The sequence below is a fragment of the Colletotrichum lupini genome, chromosome 8 (genome assembly GCF_023278565.1).
Source record: "Colletotrichum lupini chromosome 8, complete sequence".
Lineage (NCBI taxonomy): Eukaryota > Fungi > Ascomycota > Sordariomycetes > Glomerellales > Glomerellaceae > Colletotrichum > Colletotrichum lupini.
The window spans coordinates 3,584,104-3,597,429 of record NC_064681.1 but is presented as its reverse complement, the minus strand read 5'-3'; the positions used below and the strand labels follow the sequence as shown (position 1 = coordinate 3,597,429).

At 49.3% G+C, this 13,326-nt stretch overlaps 7 protein-coding genes across 7 annotated transcripts; 3 read left to right on the top strand and 4 right to left on the bottom strand.

Moving 5' to 3' along the window:
• Window positions 1-93: 93 nt before the first annotated feature.
• On the bottom strand, window positions 94-1,923 carry CLUP02_15555 (uncharacterized protein; the record flags this gene model as incomplete). Its single annotated transcript, XM_049294479.1, has 6 exons — window positions 94-233; window positions 296-505; window positions 574-708; window positions 767-973; window positions 1,033-1,240; window positions 1,297-1,923. The coding sequence occupies 6 exons, from the start codon at window positions 1,921-1,923 to the stop codon at window positions 94-96; spliced, it is 1,527 nt and encodes a 508-aa protein (XP_049151625.1).
• A 188-nt stretch (window positions 1,924-2,111) lies between these two features.
• Window positions 2,112-2,430, top strand: CLUP02_15554 (uncharacterized protein; the record flags this gene model as incomplete). Its single annotated transcript, XM_049294478.1, has 3 exons — window positions 2,112-2,150; window positions 2,212-2,297; window positions 2,346-2,430. The coding sequence occupies 3 exons, from the start codon at window positions 2,112-2,114 to the stop codon at window positions 2,428-2,430; spliced, it is 210 nt and encodes a 69-aa protein (XP_049151624.1).
• Window positions 2,431-2,565: 135 nt separating this feature from the next.
• Window positions 2,566-3,628, top strand: CLUP02_15553 (uncharacterized protein; the record flags this gene model as incomplete). The annotated part of the gene is made up of 3 exons (XM_049294477.1): window positions 2,566-2,727; window positions 2,788-2,949; window positions 3,029-3,628. The coding sequence occupies 3 exons, from the start codon at window positions 2,566-2,568 to the stop codon at window positions 3,626-3,628; spliced, it is 924 nt and encodes a 307-aa protein (XP_049151623.1).
• A 43-nt stretch (window positions 3,629-3,671) lies between these two features.
• On the bottom strand, window positions 3,672-4,628 carry CLUP02_15552 (uncharacterized protein; the record flags this gene model as incomplete). The annotated part of the gene is made up of 1 exon (XM_049294476.1): window positions 3,672-4,628. The coding sequence occupies one exon, from the start codon at window positions 4,626-4,628 to the stop codon at window positions 3,672-3,674; it is 957 nt and encodes a 318-aa protein (XP_049151622.1).
• Window positions 4,629-4,706: 78 nt separating this feature from the next.
• On the bottom strand, window positions 4,707-7,649 carry CLUP02_15551 (uncharacterized protein; the record flags this gene model as incomplete). Its single annotated transcript, XM_049294475.1, has 7 exons — window positions 4,707-4,830; window positions 4,901-4,945; window positions 5,034-5,399; window positions 5,473-5,665; window positions 5,766-6,151; window positions 6,394-6,945; window positions 6,994-7,649. 7 exons carry the CDS (start codon window positions 7,647-7,649, stop codon window positions 4,707-4,709), a joined length of 2,322 nt encoding a protein of 773 aa, XP_049151621.1.
• A 1,618-nt stretch (window positions 7,650-9,267) lies between these two features.
• Window positions 9,268-9,826, bottom strand: CLUP02_15550 (uncharacterized protein; the record flags this gene model as incomplete). The annotated part of the gene is made up of 3 exons (XM_049294474.1): window positions 9,268-9,476; window positions 9,542-9,554; window positions 9,668-9,826. The coding sequence occupies 3 exons, from the start codon at window positions 9,824-9,826 to the stop codon at window positions 9,268-9,270; spliced, it is 381 nt and encodes a 126-aa protein (XP_049151620.1).
• Window positions 9,827-10,526: 700 nt separating this feature from the next.
• CLUP02_15549 (protein kinase) lies at window positions 10,527-13,191 on the top strand (the record flags this gene model as incomplete). Its single annotated transcript, XM_049294473.1, has 3 exons — window positions 10,527-11,876; window positions 11,941-12,759; window positions 12,826-13,191. 3 exons carry the CDS (start codon window positions 10,527-10,529, stop codon window positions 13,189-13,191), a joined length of 2,535 nt encoding a protein of 844 aa, XP_049151619.1.
• Window positions 13,192-13,326: the final 135 nt, after the last annotated feature.

Here is a 13,326-nt window from a genome sequence, read left to right as displayed (position 1 = left end):
TCTATAGATCGATCATATACTGAAATCACCCTATCAATAGCGTCATGGAGCAAGCCATAGATCCCAAGGCTGGCTGATACTTGACAAGGCTGGCTAATACTTGTATCTGAAGTGAATGTTCTCTCTGTCAGTCATATCTGCCTCGGCATTCAACTTTCCAAGACGCTCACTCTCCTCTTTGGAAATCCCCTGCTCGCGAACAAGCCTGTCACGCCTCTTGTTCTCCCAGATGTCTTGAATAAAGGTCAGCTTCCAGTTTCGAACCGATTGACAGCAGCATCGGACAGACACTTACAATAGAAACGCCAGGTAGCCATGCTGCAGAACTCAACGCAGTAGAGAACAGCACAAGCAGTGAGACCACGAATGTACTTTGGAGCGTCAGACGCCACAAACATTTGGGCGCCCACCGCGTTACCAACACAATAGGCGACGAACAGGACTGTAGATGTAACGGTCTTCTTCGTCCTTCCCGCAACGTTTGAGGGCAAGAAGGTCCAGATCACTAAGTTGTGTTAGTACTCGGCATTGACGAGGGACAGACATGATCTTAGTGAACAGCAGGAAACTTACTGAGACCTGGCAAGGAACCAAAGACCTGCAGAATGTACATTCCCCATCTTGTCCATTTCATAGAATCCGTGGGAAGAAATGCCAGAGCCATCATGCCACTGAAAGCTGGTACGAGAGAAAACATCATCATCAAGACTAAAGAGTCCAGTAGTCAGTCGGTGCAGGATTCAAGTTCTCGTTTTGACAAACTTACATCTGAGATTCGGCTTCTTCAACGTGACGAATCCAACTACTAGAAACCAGACAATGCTCACGCAGTAGTAAGGAGTGGAGCCCTTCAGCAACGTCTCCAGCGGGGTGAACCCAAACGACTTCCAGATCAGTTTCGAAAAGGTGGTGTTCGCTCCGTTCGGTAAGGCATTGATGATGGTAACGAAGAAAAAGAAGTACGTTTGAGGATCTTCAAACGCAAGTGTCAGGTTTCGCTCGTCGTTGAAGGTATCTGCAGGCAATTCTTACCCCTGAATGTCAACCACACTTGGTCCCATTTGAACTCGGATCTCTTTTGACGATCAGAACCTGTCTGGTTGACGATGACGCGGGCCATCGCGGCTTTCTTCTCTTCTTCATTGAGCCATCGGACTTCGCGGGGTGTACCGAGGATGAACCAGACGAGGATTCCACACGCGATGGTTAGGCCCCCGAGGAATAAGGAAATTCCCTTCCACTAAGAATGTTTGTTAACCAAGGATCGATCGTGAGCAGGATATGGGCTTAGCTTACTGCAGCCAAACCACCCGGGTCTTTCTGAGCGTGCAATCCGATTCCATACATGCAAAGCCCGGTGATGATGTTCATTCCGGCGTTGGATGTGCCCCAAATCAGAGACCTCAGGGTGTGCTCCTGAGAAGTATACCATGCTCCGGTAATGAGCATGAAGGTCGGAGAGATCGTGCACTCAAGAGCGCCCTGCAGCGTTCGAAGGATCATGAGGTGCGCAAAGTTCTTAGCAAAGGCGATGCACAGAACAACGACACCCCACAGCACCATCACAACCGACAGGAACTTGCCGGTATGACTCTTCTGTATCAACCAGTTTCCTGGGAACTCGCAGACGAGATAGGAGAGGTAGAAAATCGTGCTCAGCCAGTTGAATTGTTCGCCCACGAGACCGGTATCTTCTCGCAGACCGAAAACGGCTTGGACACTGAGAGATGTCTTGTCCGCTTGCTGCGTGCCATAGCACACCCACATCAATGGGAGGAGCCATAGGTCGATCTTGAACCGGAGTTTTTGGAAGTAATGGTCGGAGTATTCGGTCGCATCTTCGATGGTACCTTCGAGAACTTCGTCTGGCTTACTGGTCTCGTCGACTTCATGAAGCTTTTTGGCATCGGCCGCGGAAGCCATCTTGGTAACGGAAGTTGGTCGAAGTGCGGCGGCTAAGGATAACCGGATGTGAAGTTTCGTGAACAACCCTGTTCAGATTCCCACTTCGAGATCAATTCAAGGGTCCACTCAACTACGGAGAGAGAGTCATTGTTTATATCCATAACTGTATTCAAGAGCGTTCGATTGATCTTGGTTCTACAGTCTGCATGTCTTATCAAGTCGACTACTGGTCCATTGAGCCCCTGGTTCCATCTTAAGATATTTCGGCCGGATCTCTTCCGGGCAACTCCAGCTAAGGTACCTTAGTGCGGTCGCCGCGATACCGGAGATAACGACCAGGCCACCCACATTCCTGGTCGCAACAGCCATTCTTCGATAAGAGTGGCCGCGTTGTAAAGAGCTAGGTATCTGCTAGGCGAAGCTCTTCCGATTACGAGCAGACCACGGTCCGGGATCCGGCCGAGCTTACATGGGCTCGTTGATTATGATCGGTCCAGGGGACTACGATCGCCTGTAAGATTGTAAACATGATGATTAGAGATCAACTTACATGTATGTATCCCTTTAGGTTTATTGAACTATCTTGTCTATCACGAAGCAGTAGAGTCGCACAAAGTCTTACAACGCCGATTTCGAGCAAGGCTCGAAAGAGACCACACAATGGCCAACCAAATCCAGTCCCCCATCGTGGATGCATCAGGAAAGACAAGGCTACGCGAATCATTAGAGCGCGCGAAGAGACGTCAAGGGCCCAGTGTTGGCCAATGGCTAGAGTTTCCAGGCTACTCCTTGGCGAGGACAGTGGCGCCGTTGGGTGAGGATGTGAGTGAATAGCCTGGCTCTGCCATGGACCTCTCATGCTGACTGAAGCTTACAATACAGTGGGTTCTCATAGACACGGAGCACGGGAACATCGATGACAGCCAGATGTATCTCCAAGTCGGTGCGATCTCATCTTCGGGGGCGTCTCCAATCGTGCGGATACCAGCTTCAGAACATTGGATGATAAAGAGAGCTTTGGATTGTGGAGCGCATGCCATCATGGTTCCAATGTGCGAGACCAAGGCAAGTCTTTGCCATATTCCGCCAAGAAACCGCCTTGAACTGATGTCATATCAATCAGGAGCAAGCTGAAGCCATCGTTCGCGCTTGCAAGTATCCCTCCTCGCGCTGGCCACAAGGTCTTCGAGGCGCGGGAGCTATGTTTGCCCCCGCAGCTTTCAACCAAACCGGCCGAGAGTACCTTCTTACCGCCAACGACAACGTTATGGTTTGCGTACAGATAGAGAGCCGAAAGGCCGTAGAGAACGTGGAAGAAATCGCGACTGTTGACGGCATCGACATGTTATTCATCGGACCCAACGATCTTGCTTCATCCATGGGTTATGTGGCATTTGACCATGCCTTAATACCAGAAGTTCAGGAGGCGTCAGCACGCGTGCTCAAAGCAGGGCTTGATGCTGGGAAATATATCGGTCATTTTGCTATTAGTGCCGATGCTGCGGCATTGAAGTACGAGCAAGGGTTTCACTTCGTAAACTGCGGAGCCGATATCGTCGCCATCACAGCTTGGATGTCAGAGGAAATGGCCAAGTTGAAGGACTTGGTAGCGGCTATGGGGAAACAAAGCAGCGAGGTTGAACAAAAGATCGACGGAAAGGAGGGAAACGACGATTCAGAGGATAAGTTACTCTCAACCCAGAGCAAGTTTGGCTACAGTTAAGGACTTAAGGTAGTCGAATCATTGATAACTAAAGGTACTCTCTTTACTCAGTCGCTGGTTGGTTGTCCAGCACCCACCTCACTCCATCAACAACGATCTCTGGCTGTGTCATCTGCACGAAATGCCCACTCTCCTTCGCAAACACAGTATCACTCTTTCTAGAGAGCTTCAGAAACTCCCTCATGAGCCTCTCAGTTTTCTCATCAACGCCCTCAATCATATCTCTCACATGCTTCCTCTCCTCCTCCGTCCCGTTCCCCTTCGCGACACCCGCAGCGTAAAGCCCGCTCCAGTCTCTGCTTCGCGTGCCCACAATCACATACACTGGCTTGTCCCCAAGAAGCGGCTGCCTCTTTGCCAGGCCCTTACTCCTCAGCGTTTCGAAACTTTGCGAGTAACCCTCGGAATCCTCTCGCTGCGCAATTAGTTTGTGCTTCTCTGTAGCCTCTTCCGCGATAAAAGCGTCCCATTCTTCCTTCGTGAGCTTATGCGACGTCGTCAACCCCCAGCCGTCGTATGTCTTAACTCCTGCGGCGATCTTTATCCAGAGAATAGGATCGTTGACGTCTAGCACGAGCGGCGCCGTCTCATGGTTCGCATCCACAAGGACCAGACCCGCGACCTGCTTGGTGCCTTTGAGGGCAAAATACTCGTGCGTGAGCACACCAGCCCAAGAGTGGCCCACGAGAACGAGTGGGTTAGGTATGGGGGCGTGTTCGATCAAGAGGGCGAGTTCTCGGGCAATGTTCTCGGCTGTTGGTGGGTTGGGTGAGGGGTCTGAGTGGCGATTGCCGGAGCGGTCATACGTGTAGCTCCGCACCTGAGAGGGGCCGAGAAGCCGTATCACAGCTTGCCAGTTGAGGGCATCACTGGCTACACCGGAGACAAAGAGTACGACGGGATCGGTGGGGCTGTTGGGCTCTGGACCGTGGGCGTAGAGAGCTAGAGAGTGGGTGCCGATATTGACGAGGCGGCCGTTTGGGGGGAGGGTTGATGCCATTGCTGGAGAATTGACGTGAGACGTCTAGGTGTTCCGTACGATCTGATAAAACTCGCGGACGTGCTAAAGCGTCGAAAATCACGGTTCGCAAGTATCTGTGGGATCAAATGTCTGAAGAACGCAAGTAGATATTTGTAATAACAATATTGAAGACGATGAAGAATGATGAAATGGCTTTGTAATATCACCAATCAGCGCCCTTCTGAATACATGTGAAGCCGCGCCGTGCTGCACGGTCCACTATTGCTTACGTTCGTGATTTTTGTGCTTACTTCTGCTTCTTCTTAGCGAAATGCTCTCCCTGCCAAACCTCCACGCTCGAGATCGCGCAATCTTGTGGCATAGCTTACTTCGGTTAGTCCTTTCTAGTCATACCTATACGAGCTATCGTGGATTTATCCTGACCACGAAGCAAAAAGCATAGGATCCATACAGCCATCGTAATTCGTCGTCTCTGGCATGGAGTCGGTGGTGCTGGGATTCCAGATTCCGCTAGCAACGTCAACCAAAGAGGACGATGCGACCTCAACATCAGCAAAGGGTCTTTTGTTGGCCCTGCGGGAGTTCTCGGTTGAATGTCGGCCTTCATTACCACGATAGGTGAGCGAGTCTCCAGCAATCTCGCTGCGGCGTCGAACTAGCAATTTCTCAATGATTTCTCGGCTTCTTTGGGCCCCAGACCACCGAGGCTCTAGGTCTTTGAGCGATCGGGCACACTTCTCGGCATCTTCCAAAAGAGCTGGATTGCTGCGATCGATAGGCACTCGAAGACTGAAGTTGAAGCCTTGTGAGCATTTGCGGCCAATGTGATAGAAATTGCTATCACAAGTAGGCGCCAACTTACAGGATGATACCCGACAGCATCAGATAGTGGATGCAGATAGCCAGATGGTGTGAAGCTGGCACCAAGTCTCGAACCATATCAGCGACGTAGATACAGCCCCGTGCAGCATTAATGCATTGATCGATGGCTCCCGAGACGTCCACTTCGTCTCGTTCTGCGGAGTCTTTGGGATAGTTCAGGAAGTATCTGCAGTCTATTAACAATGTCGTTCCATGATCACATACCAGGAACTCATTAAGCCTACCGGTACAAGTTAATAAGAGATCCTGCGTGTAGGAAAAACGTAATCACACAATGAACCATGGATATATCCCCGTGGCTCTTGTTCTTTCTGTTTGCTGAGAATTGGATTTCCCCGGGCAAACTCTCGAGCCACTTTCGAAGAGCCTGATCATGGGCATCAACGCGAGCCAAGAACCTATGAGTTCTTTCTGCATCTGCAGAGGCGATCTTCTGTAGGTTCAGGGGAGAGCTGAACTCTTGGATCTTGCCTGCAAGCCGGCAGAGTTTAGCAAACGCTAAGAAGCCGCTCATGGAGCTCGTTGTCGCTTCTACGTCGACAGCGTGTCCGCTCTTGATCCCAGACATTACATCCTCATCGCGTACGTCCAATGGTAGCTCACAGTAGCAGTCTTCATCTTTGACCGCGAGAGGACGGCCAAGGCAAATCGATGTCGTTCTGCAAAGAGCCACGGGTTATTAGCCAAGGACCAGGCGTTACTAGGATGTAATGATACTGGAGTTACAGTATGTCACGAGTTATGGCACGCAGCAATGGGCATACGGAGTGTGGTAAAAGTGGCTTAACTATCAAAGTGGAAATAGACAAAAGGAAAAGGTCTATATACACGATATCTGAGATAGACACGTGATTCAGCACGTGACGGGCACTTTGTGAGGTGCGATTACTATCCCTGTTACGTGACACAGTACCTGTCCAGCGTGTATACACACCACCACACTCTGCGAGACTGCTCCTGAAGAGAAAAATCCTTAGATTTCACATGAAGAGGTGACTGCTGATTTACGACAGCGTTCTTTTCGATCAGCAGGCTATCGATAAACAAACGGAAAGGAAGTCTTACGGAGTGACCACTAATGTGTAGCCCCATGTCGATTGCCGCCCTCACGGCTTGTCCGGCTAAATTCCAACTTTGAGACACAGTATTCCACCCTGCGGAGCACATCGACAAAAGTCCAAGACACTGGACTTTCTCAATGGAGGACTCTCCAGTTGATGCAGACAAGATGAGAAGGGCCTTTTGGTAAAAGTCGATACCGGGTAGCCCGCTCTCCAAGTTAGACGGTAATAGCCCTGACGCACACGCACACACGGCGAAGAAAACCATAAGAAACCTTCCTCTCTTAGGTGAAGAAGAATCTGGCCCGGCTCTCAGAAGCTTCTGATAACGATTCATAAAGTGAGGCTTGATGAGAATAGGGAATATGTAGTGGAGCTTGTCGAAGTATAGGCTCACAAGCAGGTCAGAGACATATTGCGGCGGGCGAGGCAGGCTTTACGGTGCAGGTATGTACGGAAGAGGAGGCCAGAGTTTTCCACGAACAAATGAAGGTATCTCAAGGTCTCGTAGGTTTAGCGTTTCGTGACTGGCTCCTGTAGAAGATGGCGTGGCTGTCGCCAAATTCGGCAGGAGGTTTCTTGCGGCCTCAACGATAAGATTATTCGCTGCACCACCCACAAAACTAGATTCATGGATGGTTAAATCTTTTGTATTGGAAATCAGAGTTTCAAGTGTAACATACCGTGGGCGGCCGTAGGAATCTCGTACTAAGGCGCCTGCTTGGCCGAGATTCTCGGCGGCCGATTTTGTCAAACTGAAGGTACTGACTCCTGGATTAAAAACATCATTATCATCCTCGCTGTTGGATGAACTCGTTTCGGATTCATCGTCTATTACGCCTGGTTTGACATTCAATTCAGCAACGCATGCGTATGAATTTGGATTTGCAGTCGCTCTGGATTCCTGTCGAGGATATGCGGTTGCTTGAGATAACAATGCAGCAAGTTCTGGTAATGACTTAATGATTTCAGCTGCTGAGACACTGTCAGAAGGCTGATTGTGGTTCGCTGGCGCAGGTGATTGTTGGCTGAGGGCGCCGATAGACTGTGATAGTTGCCCAGTGAGCACTTCCAGCCGTTGACACAGTGCGTCCATCTGTTGGCATCGTGCTTCGAAAGATGTCACATAACTGCTCCACAGTAAGACCTCGATTCAAGTAGAAAGGTTCGAGTAACAAAGGCAGGCCTAACTTACTAACGACTGGCAGAAGCATTGTCCTTCGTTCCAGGAAACTCGCATGACTGTTCACGAGAGCTACAATTGTGACAAGGTTGTTTACCGTCGCATTTGATCTTCATCACCTCGTCAGCTTTCGAGTCGTTTTAAATGTATGCTTACGTAGTCGTAGTCATGTTGCAGCATCAAAAAACAGACCTTTTTGCGCCGGCAGGCAAGACAAGCTTGCCAGACCCGACCGCCGGCAGAGTCAGCAGTGGGTGGGCCTTCAGGCTCGATGCCACTCGAATCTTGTCGGGCGGACATGACAGTTTCAGTCAAATTTGGGAAGCTTGAGTGAGGCTCTATTGACCAGAATGATATACGTAGGAGTTCCTAGCATGTAGTGTATGCGTATCAAGAAGGAGTGGGAAACCTACCGCAACTCGGGGACCGACCGGAGAGTCGAAGATGATCGGAGAGGTGTGTGGCGGCCTTATCTGCGATTAAAGTAGCGCCGACTCCACTTTACCCCATGCTCCACCTTTGCTATCTTCATGCCGTGTGACATTTAGTTAAGGTAAGTAGGTCAAGATAAGTATCTACCTATGGATCAAGGTCTGATAGACATATGAAAGGGGGAAAAGGAGCTTGGCCACTGGATGGGATTTCATCTCCTGGTGCTCATGCTGAAAGTCGAACACGGATACTCGTAGCCTATCGTTCAATAGGCTGTGGATGTGCTGATTGGTAACCATGACCTGCTTAACCACCCAGTCAGTTTGCTGCTTCCTTTCGGAATTATTCATGAAGTAGATGAGGGTACAAAATATACAGTAGATGATATGAGATCCCGAGTACTCTAACTAGAGGCGGTTTCAACCCAAGTAGTAAACCCAAGGTACTAACTCGGCCTTCTCCTGCCCCCATCTCATTCTATTAGTCTTGGTGTAAGCCCGGTTTGGTGTTGTCAGTTAAGGATCAATTTCACTATCACTATCAAAGAATCAGGTGACCTTAAGCAAATCAAAAGCTTTGGGTACGCAATTAACAATTCAAGATTGCACTAGATGATGCTAAGTATCGACGTGATACTTCCACGAGACGATCGTCCAAGCGAAAGCATAGTCACCACCAGATTAATGATGGCGAGTAGTTTTGTTTAAAATTCCAAACCTTGACAATCTGAGAAATGTCCAAGTCACTGCAACAGCTATGGTGCCGTAATAGAGATAGGTATGGCCCGTGGTGTACATGTATCCATTATATAGTTCCTACATGTACTAAAACACTATGGCAAATGAGCGGAAAGAAATGCCACCAGTACAACAGCCTATCTCCCGACTGAAAAAGCTCATCGACCATAACTCGTACCTGCAGTGTTGGCGAGGCAATCACGGCCTTTTACAGCGGAAACCGAGAATCTGCGGATGCAGAGACCGTCTCCTGCTACGACAGGCTCGTTTCTATCCTGCTGTTGAAGTAAGATAGGTTTCAGAAACAAAGGGGCTTCAGTTACCCAGCCTGCCCTTCCTCAATCCCAATCACGTGCCATGTCCTAAGAAGTAAATGCGAATATGTATTCTGATAGTGAATCTAATATGAGACCGAGGAAACCTATGATCATAGTCCTCCTCGAAATGGTTTGCAGATGACGTGTTCGGAAAGAAAGCAATCGTGGTTGAATGACGCAACGTGTACAAGGGTTCCAGTGAGCGGCATGGTCTTTGCTGTAACCAGCATTCAGGCACATTGGGCTATTTCTGTCTGAAAACCTCAGATCAGCAACTTATTCAAAGAGCGCACGCAACCGAAATCACAAGATCACTCACCACTGATAGGCGTCTAGGGGCTCGAATTGTGTATACATTGTGCATCATCTAAGTATAGGAAGGTCTATTAGTGAACAGTTGCTGGCTATGGAAGAAGTCTCTTATGCCTGGTAGGTTCACTCTTACATGCACATTGTATGAGCCGCTTCCAAACTTGTCCCTCAGTAAAGAGGTCAGTTTCGCGGGGTTGATGCCTCTAGCAGAGATGTCCTGGGATGGGGGCTCTGCATTGTCGAAATCATCGTGGGCATTCAACACTACCATCGGTGCTGAGACATCGCCCATGGCAAGTGTTTAGACAGATATTGATGGGAGCTGGTCTCAAAGCGTAACTGAATGAGAATTAGGAAAGTTCGGAAAGTAGCCAGAAATTTCCAGCAGCTTTCAGCGAGAAGGCAGGGACTTGCGTGCTTGATATAGGGGTGTCGAAGTATGTCATCCTTGGGGACTGGTGCTAGACCAGCTCCGTCATGTTCCGCAGTCCTTTGACTGGACTTACGGAGGTGTCTGGTGAATTGTAGGACCAAAATGCGAGATCGGTCCTTTCTCAGACCCGATCTGCCTTGGGAGGTTGAAACAGATAACAGGCGCCTTGGGTAATATTGTGGTGAATGGTTGGTGGAAACCAGGGTACACCAGCCAGCTCACTGCCGCGCAGACAAATCAGGCTAGACCAAGGAGTGACCTGTTTTACTTTTTCCACTTCAACCTCACAGGGCCACCATCTCACCGGGTCAGCAAGGCTCTGGGAAGGGTGGTTCAGCTGACAGCTTTAGAAGATCCTGTCAAGTTATTTCCAAGACAAGGCGTCTCCTCCGAGACCTAGCCCACCTGATGGGCTGCTCGATATGACAAGACATAAGACAGTGCCCCCAGCTCTTCTGGCCTCTCCAATGGTCGTAACTTCAAGGCCCTGAAACTTTCATTTACATTCCCAATGATTTGAGAGGTGTCACCTTCATCTCTCACATTTCAACACAGCAACATGGACACAACAAAGAACGTCGGGTCCGCATCATCAAGTCCAGACTTACGGGAAATCAGCCGCAATGGACTTGATGCACCTTCGAACAAGTCTCGTCATTTCAAAACATCAAAGTCTTCAAGAAAAGCGTCTTCTGTTTCTCCAACCATTCCTAGAACCACATTCAATGCCATCATTGATAATGGAGTAAAATGCAACAGCGCGATCGACTCCAATTCTTCGCAGCATGGCCTCCGAATTCAATCCGATTTTTTTTCGCCCTCAATTTTGGGAACACCACATCAAAAGCAGGAAATCCCATGTCTCGATGAAACTCCATCCGCCACTATAGAAGAGTTGACGCAAGGGGTCGGGCTTGGGATCCCAGATTGGCGTATGGTTCCTGCCATCATCAAAGCTGAGATTTCAGACCTGGTGAGACATGACCTCGAGATCGTTGCGGGTCTAATACACACTAATCATCTGCGACCTCAGGATATTCCCTACTATCCTGATCGTCACGATCCTAGTCCCACTCCAGGAGCTGCTCTGGCCCCAATCACTGGTAATGGCCTGCCACCGGAATCCGCTCTGCCTCCACCGGCCGTGCCCTTCGAACCCAGCGAAGTTATGGACCGCGGAGATCAGATGTATACAAAAGCGGTGAAAGAAGGACTGCTTCCTGTATCTCCAACACAAGAGGATCCTCTACTCGATCCTTTCGAAGATCGTCTATACATGTCTTTCAAGACCAACCCCCAGACTCATAGACAATTCCTACCCAAAGGACAACTGAACAGTCTCATACGCAAGCAACCTGTCATCCAAGAGCTCAAGAGGAAAGTTCCCGGGGTCCGAAGGAGTTCCTATGAGCGACTCGCAAGCACGATTTGTGATAACCACAATCCAGCAAAGGAAAATCCCAATCCACCAAGCAAGTCGTACCAAAAAGTCTTTGCTATACTAGTGTTGATTGATATGGTGCCATCTATTCAAGGCTTTATAGATGAGGGCATCTGCGATCAAGATCTTCCCCTTGTCAAAGCTGCCGAAAATGGCGGGCTTTTCGAACTTCGAGTCGGAGCAAGACGCAACTATCGATTGAAAACATTCTTGTCATGGACTAGAGTGAGCATCAGAAACTTCGAGGAGTACCAATGGACCATACTGCCGCCATTCTTCACCAAAGGTAAAAGAAAGAACGTCAAACACTATGTTCTTGCGCCTCATATTGTTCTTCCATTCACCTCGACCAGTAATCACGACGATATTGGAGCTGCTGAGATGCATGGGGGTGGCTTCAGTCGAGTTTTCAAAGCTGAGATTCACCCTGACCACCATGACTTCAGCAATTCAGCTTCAGAACCAAGTGTGAGTCCTCGAGCCCTCGCAACCAGAATCACCACGAACCTAAGGAGAAATATTGGTCTGACAGCCACAGGTGCGGCCAAACACTTTCGCAGTGAAATGTCTCAACTCGCCGAGTAAGGAATTGTTTCAAAAGGAAGTCCAAGTGTTGAAAAAGTTCAGCGGAGACTCGCATCCTCACTTGATCTCACTCTTAGCAACGTACGAGCAATCAGGACACTTCTACCTGATCTTCCCTTGGGCTGAGGCCGATTTGATGAAGTACTGGAAAGAGCTGAATCCACGGCCCATTTTAAGCTTCGGGACAATATCTTGGATGGCAGAGCAATGTCAAGGCATCGCGGATGGCCTGGTACGGCTTCACCAATACGACTCCGACTTGCAAGAAAAGGCGTCCCAGTCCACTGGTCTTTTATTAACACCACTGGATGCTCTCAACAGAGACCACGAAAGCTCTAAGCGACGCTATGGCCGGCACGGAGATATAAAGCCTGAGAACATACTCTGGTTCCACGAAACATTGGAATCGATTGACCAAGGTATCTTGAGGCTCACTGACTTCGGTCTAGCCGAGTTACATAGCCGACTCAGTCGGTCGAACCAGCACGGAAGCCAGATGGCCAATTCTCCGACATATAGACCACCTGAATGCGACCTTCGTCGGCGTATCATCAGACAGTCGTGCGACATATGGTCACTTGGTTGTGTGTTTCTCGAGTTCATTACCTGGTCGCTCGGCGGCAAAGACTTGCTACTTGAGTTTGCCGAGCTACGATTTTCGCCAGATCCATGGTTATCAGGAATTGATTCGGATACCTTCTTCACAATCAATACTTCAGAAGCAAAAGATTCGTCAACGGCCTCGGTGAAGCCAGCTGTGGTCCGTGTAAGTCGTCGTCATTCCTTTGGCCATTGTGATCCCCATTTTGATCTAACATTTGACAAATGGTAGTTCGTGGACAGACTGCATTCTCACCCTGCCTGTAGCGAGTACCTGCACCATTTTTTGAATATGATTATGTTCGGAATGTTAGTGATTGAGTCGGAAGATCCGAGGAGCGGTGACAGACGTATTACCTGCATTGAGGTCCTACAAAGGCTGTCTATGTGGCGAGATATGTGTGTTGCGTCTTCAAGATTTTGTTCAGAGCCGGCTCAGAGACCTTTGGATGATCAAAGCTGGAACTCTCATTTCCCTCTGCGCTCTCCTCTCAGAGTGAGTCAATTGGAAGACCATGCCGGACATTCGAGTAGAGCCAAGGGCGGGGTCAAGGCCCATCAGAAGCGATCGGGCATAAGGAGAGGTTCTGGGCCCTGAGGATGTTCATAGTGCCGCACCTGTGGTCTGCCTGAAGAGATGATGATGTTACATCGCGAACCTCAGCCTTCTCCATGTTTAATCAGCCGTGGTGGTTGCTCAGAAACAGGGCACCGTCTTTAGAGCTCGCAACCG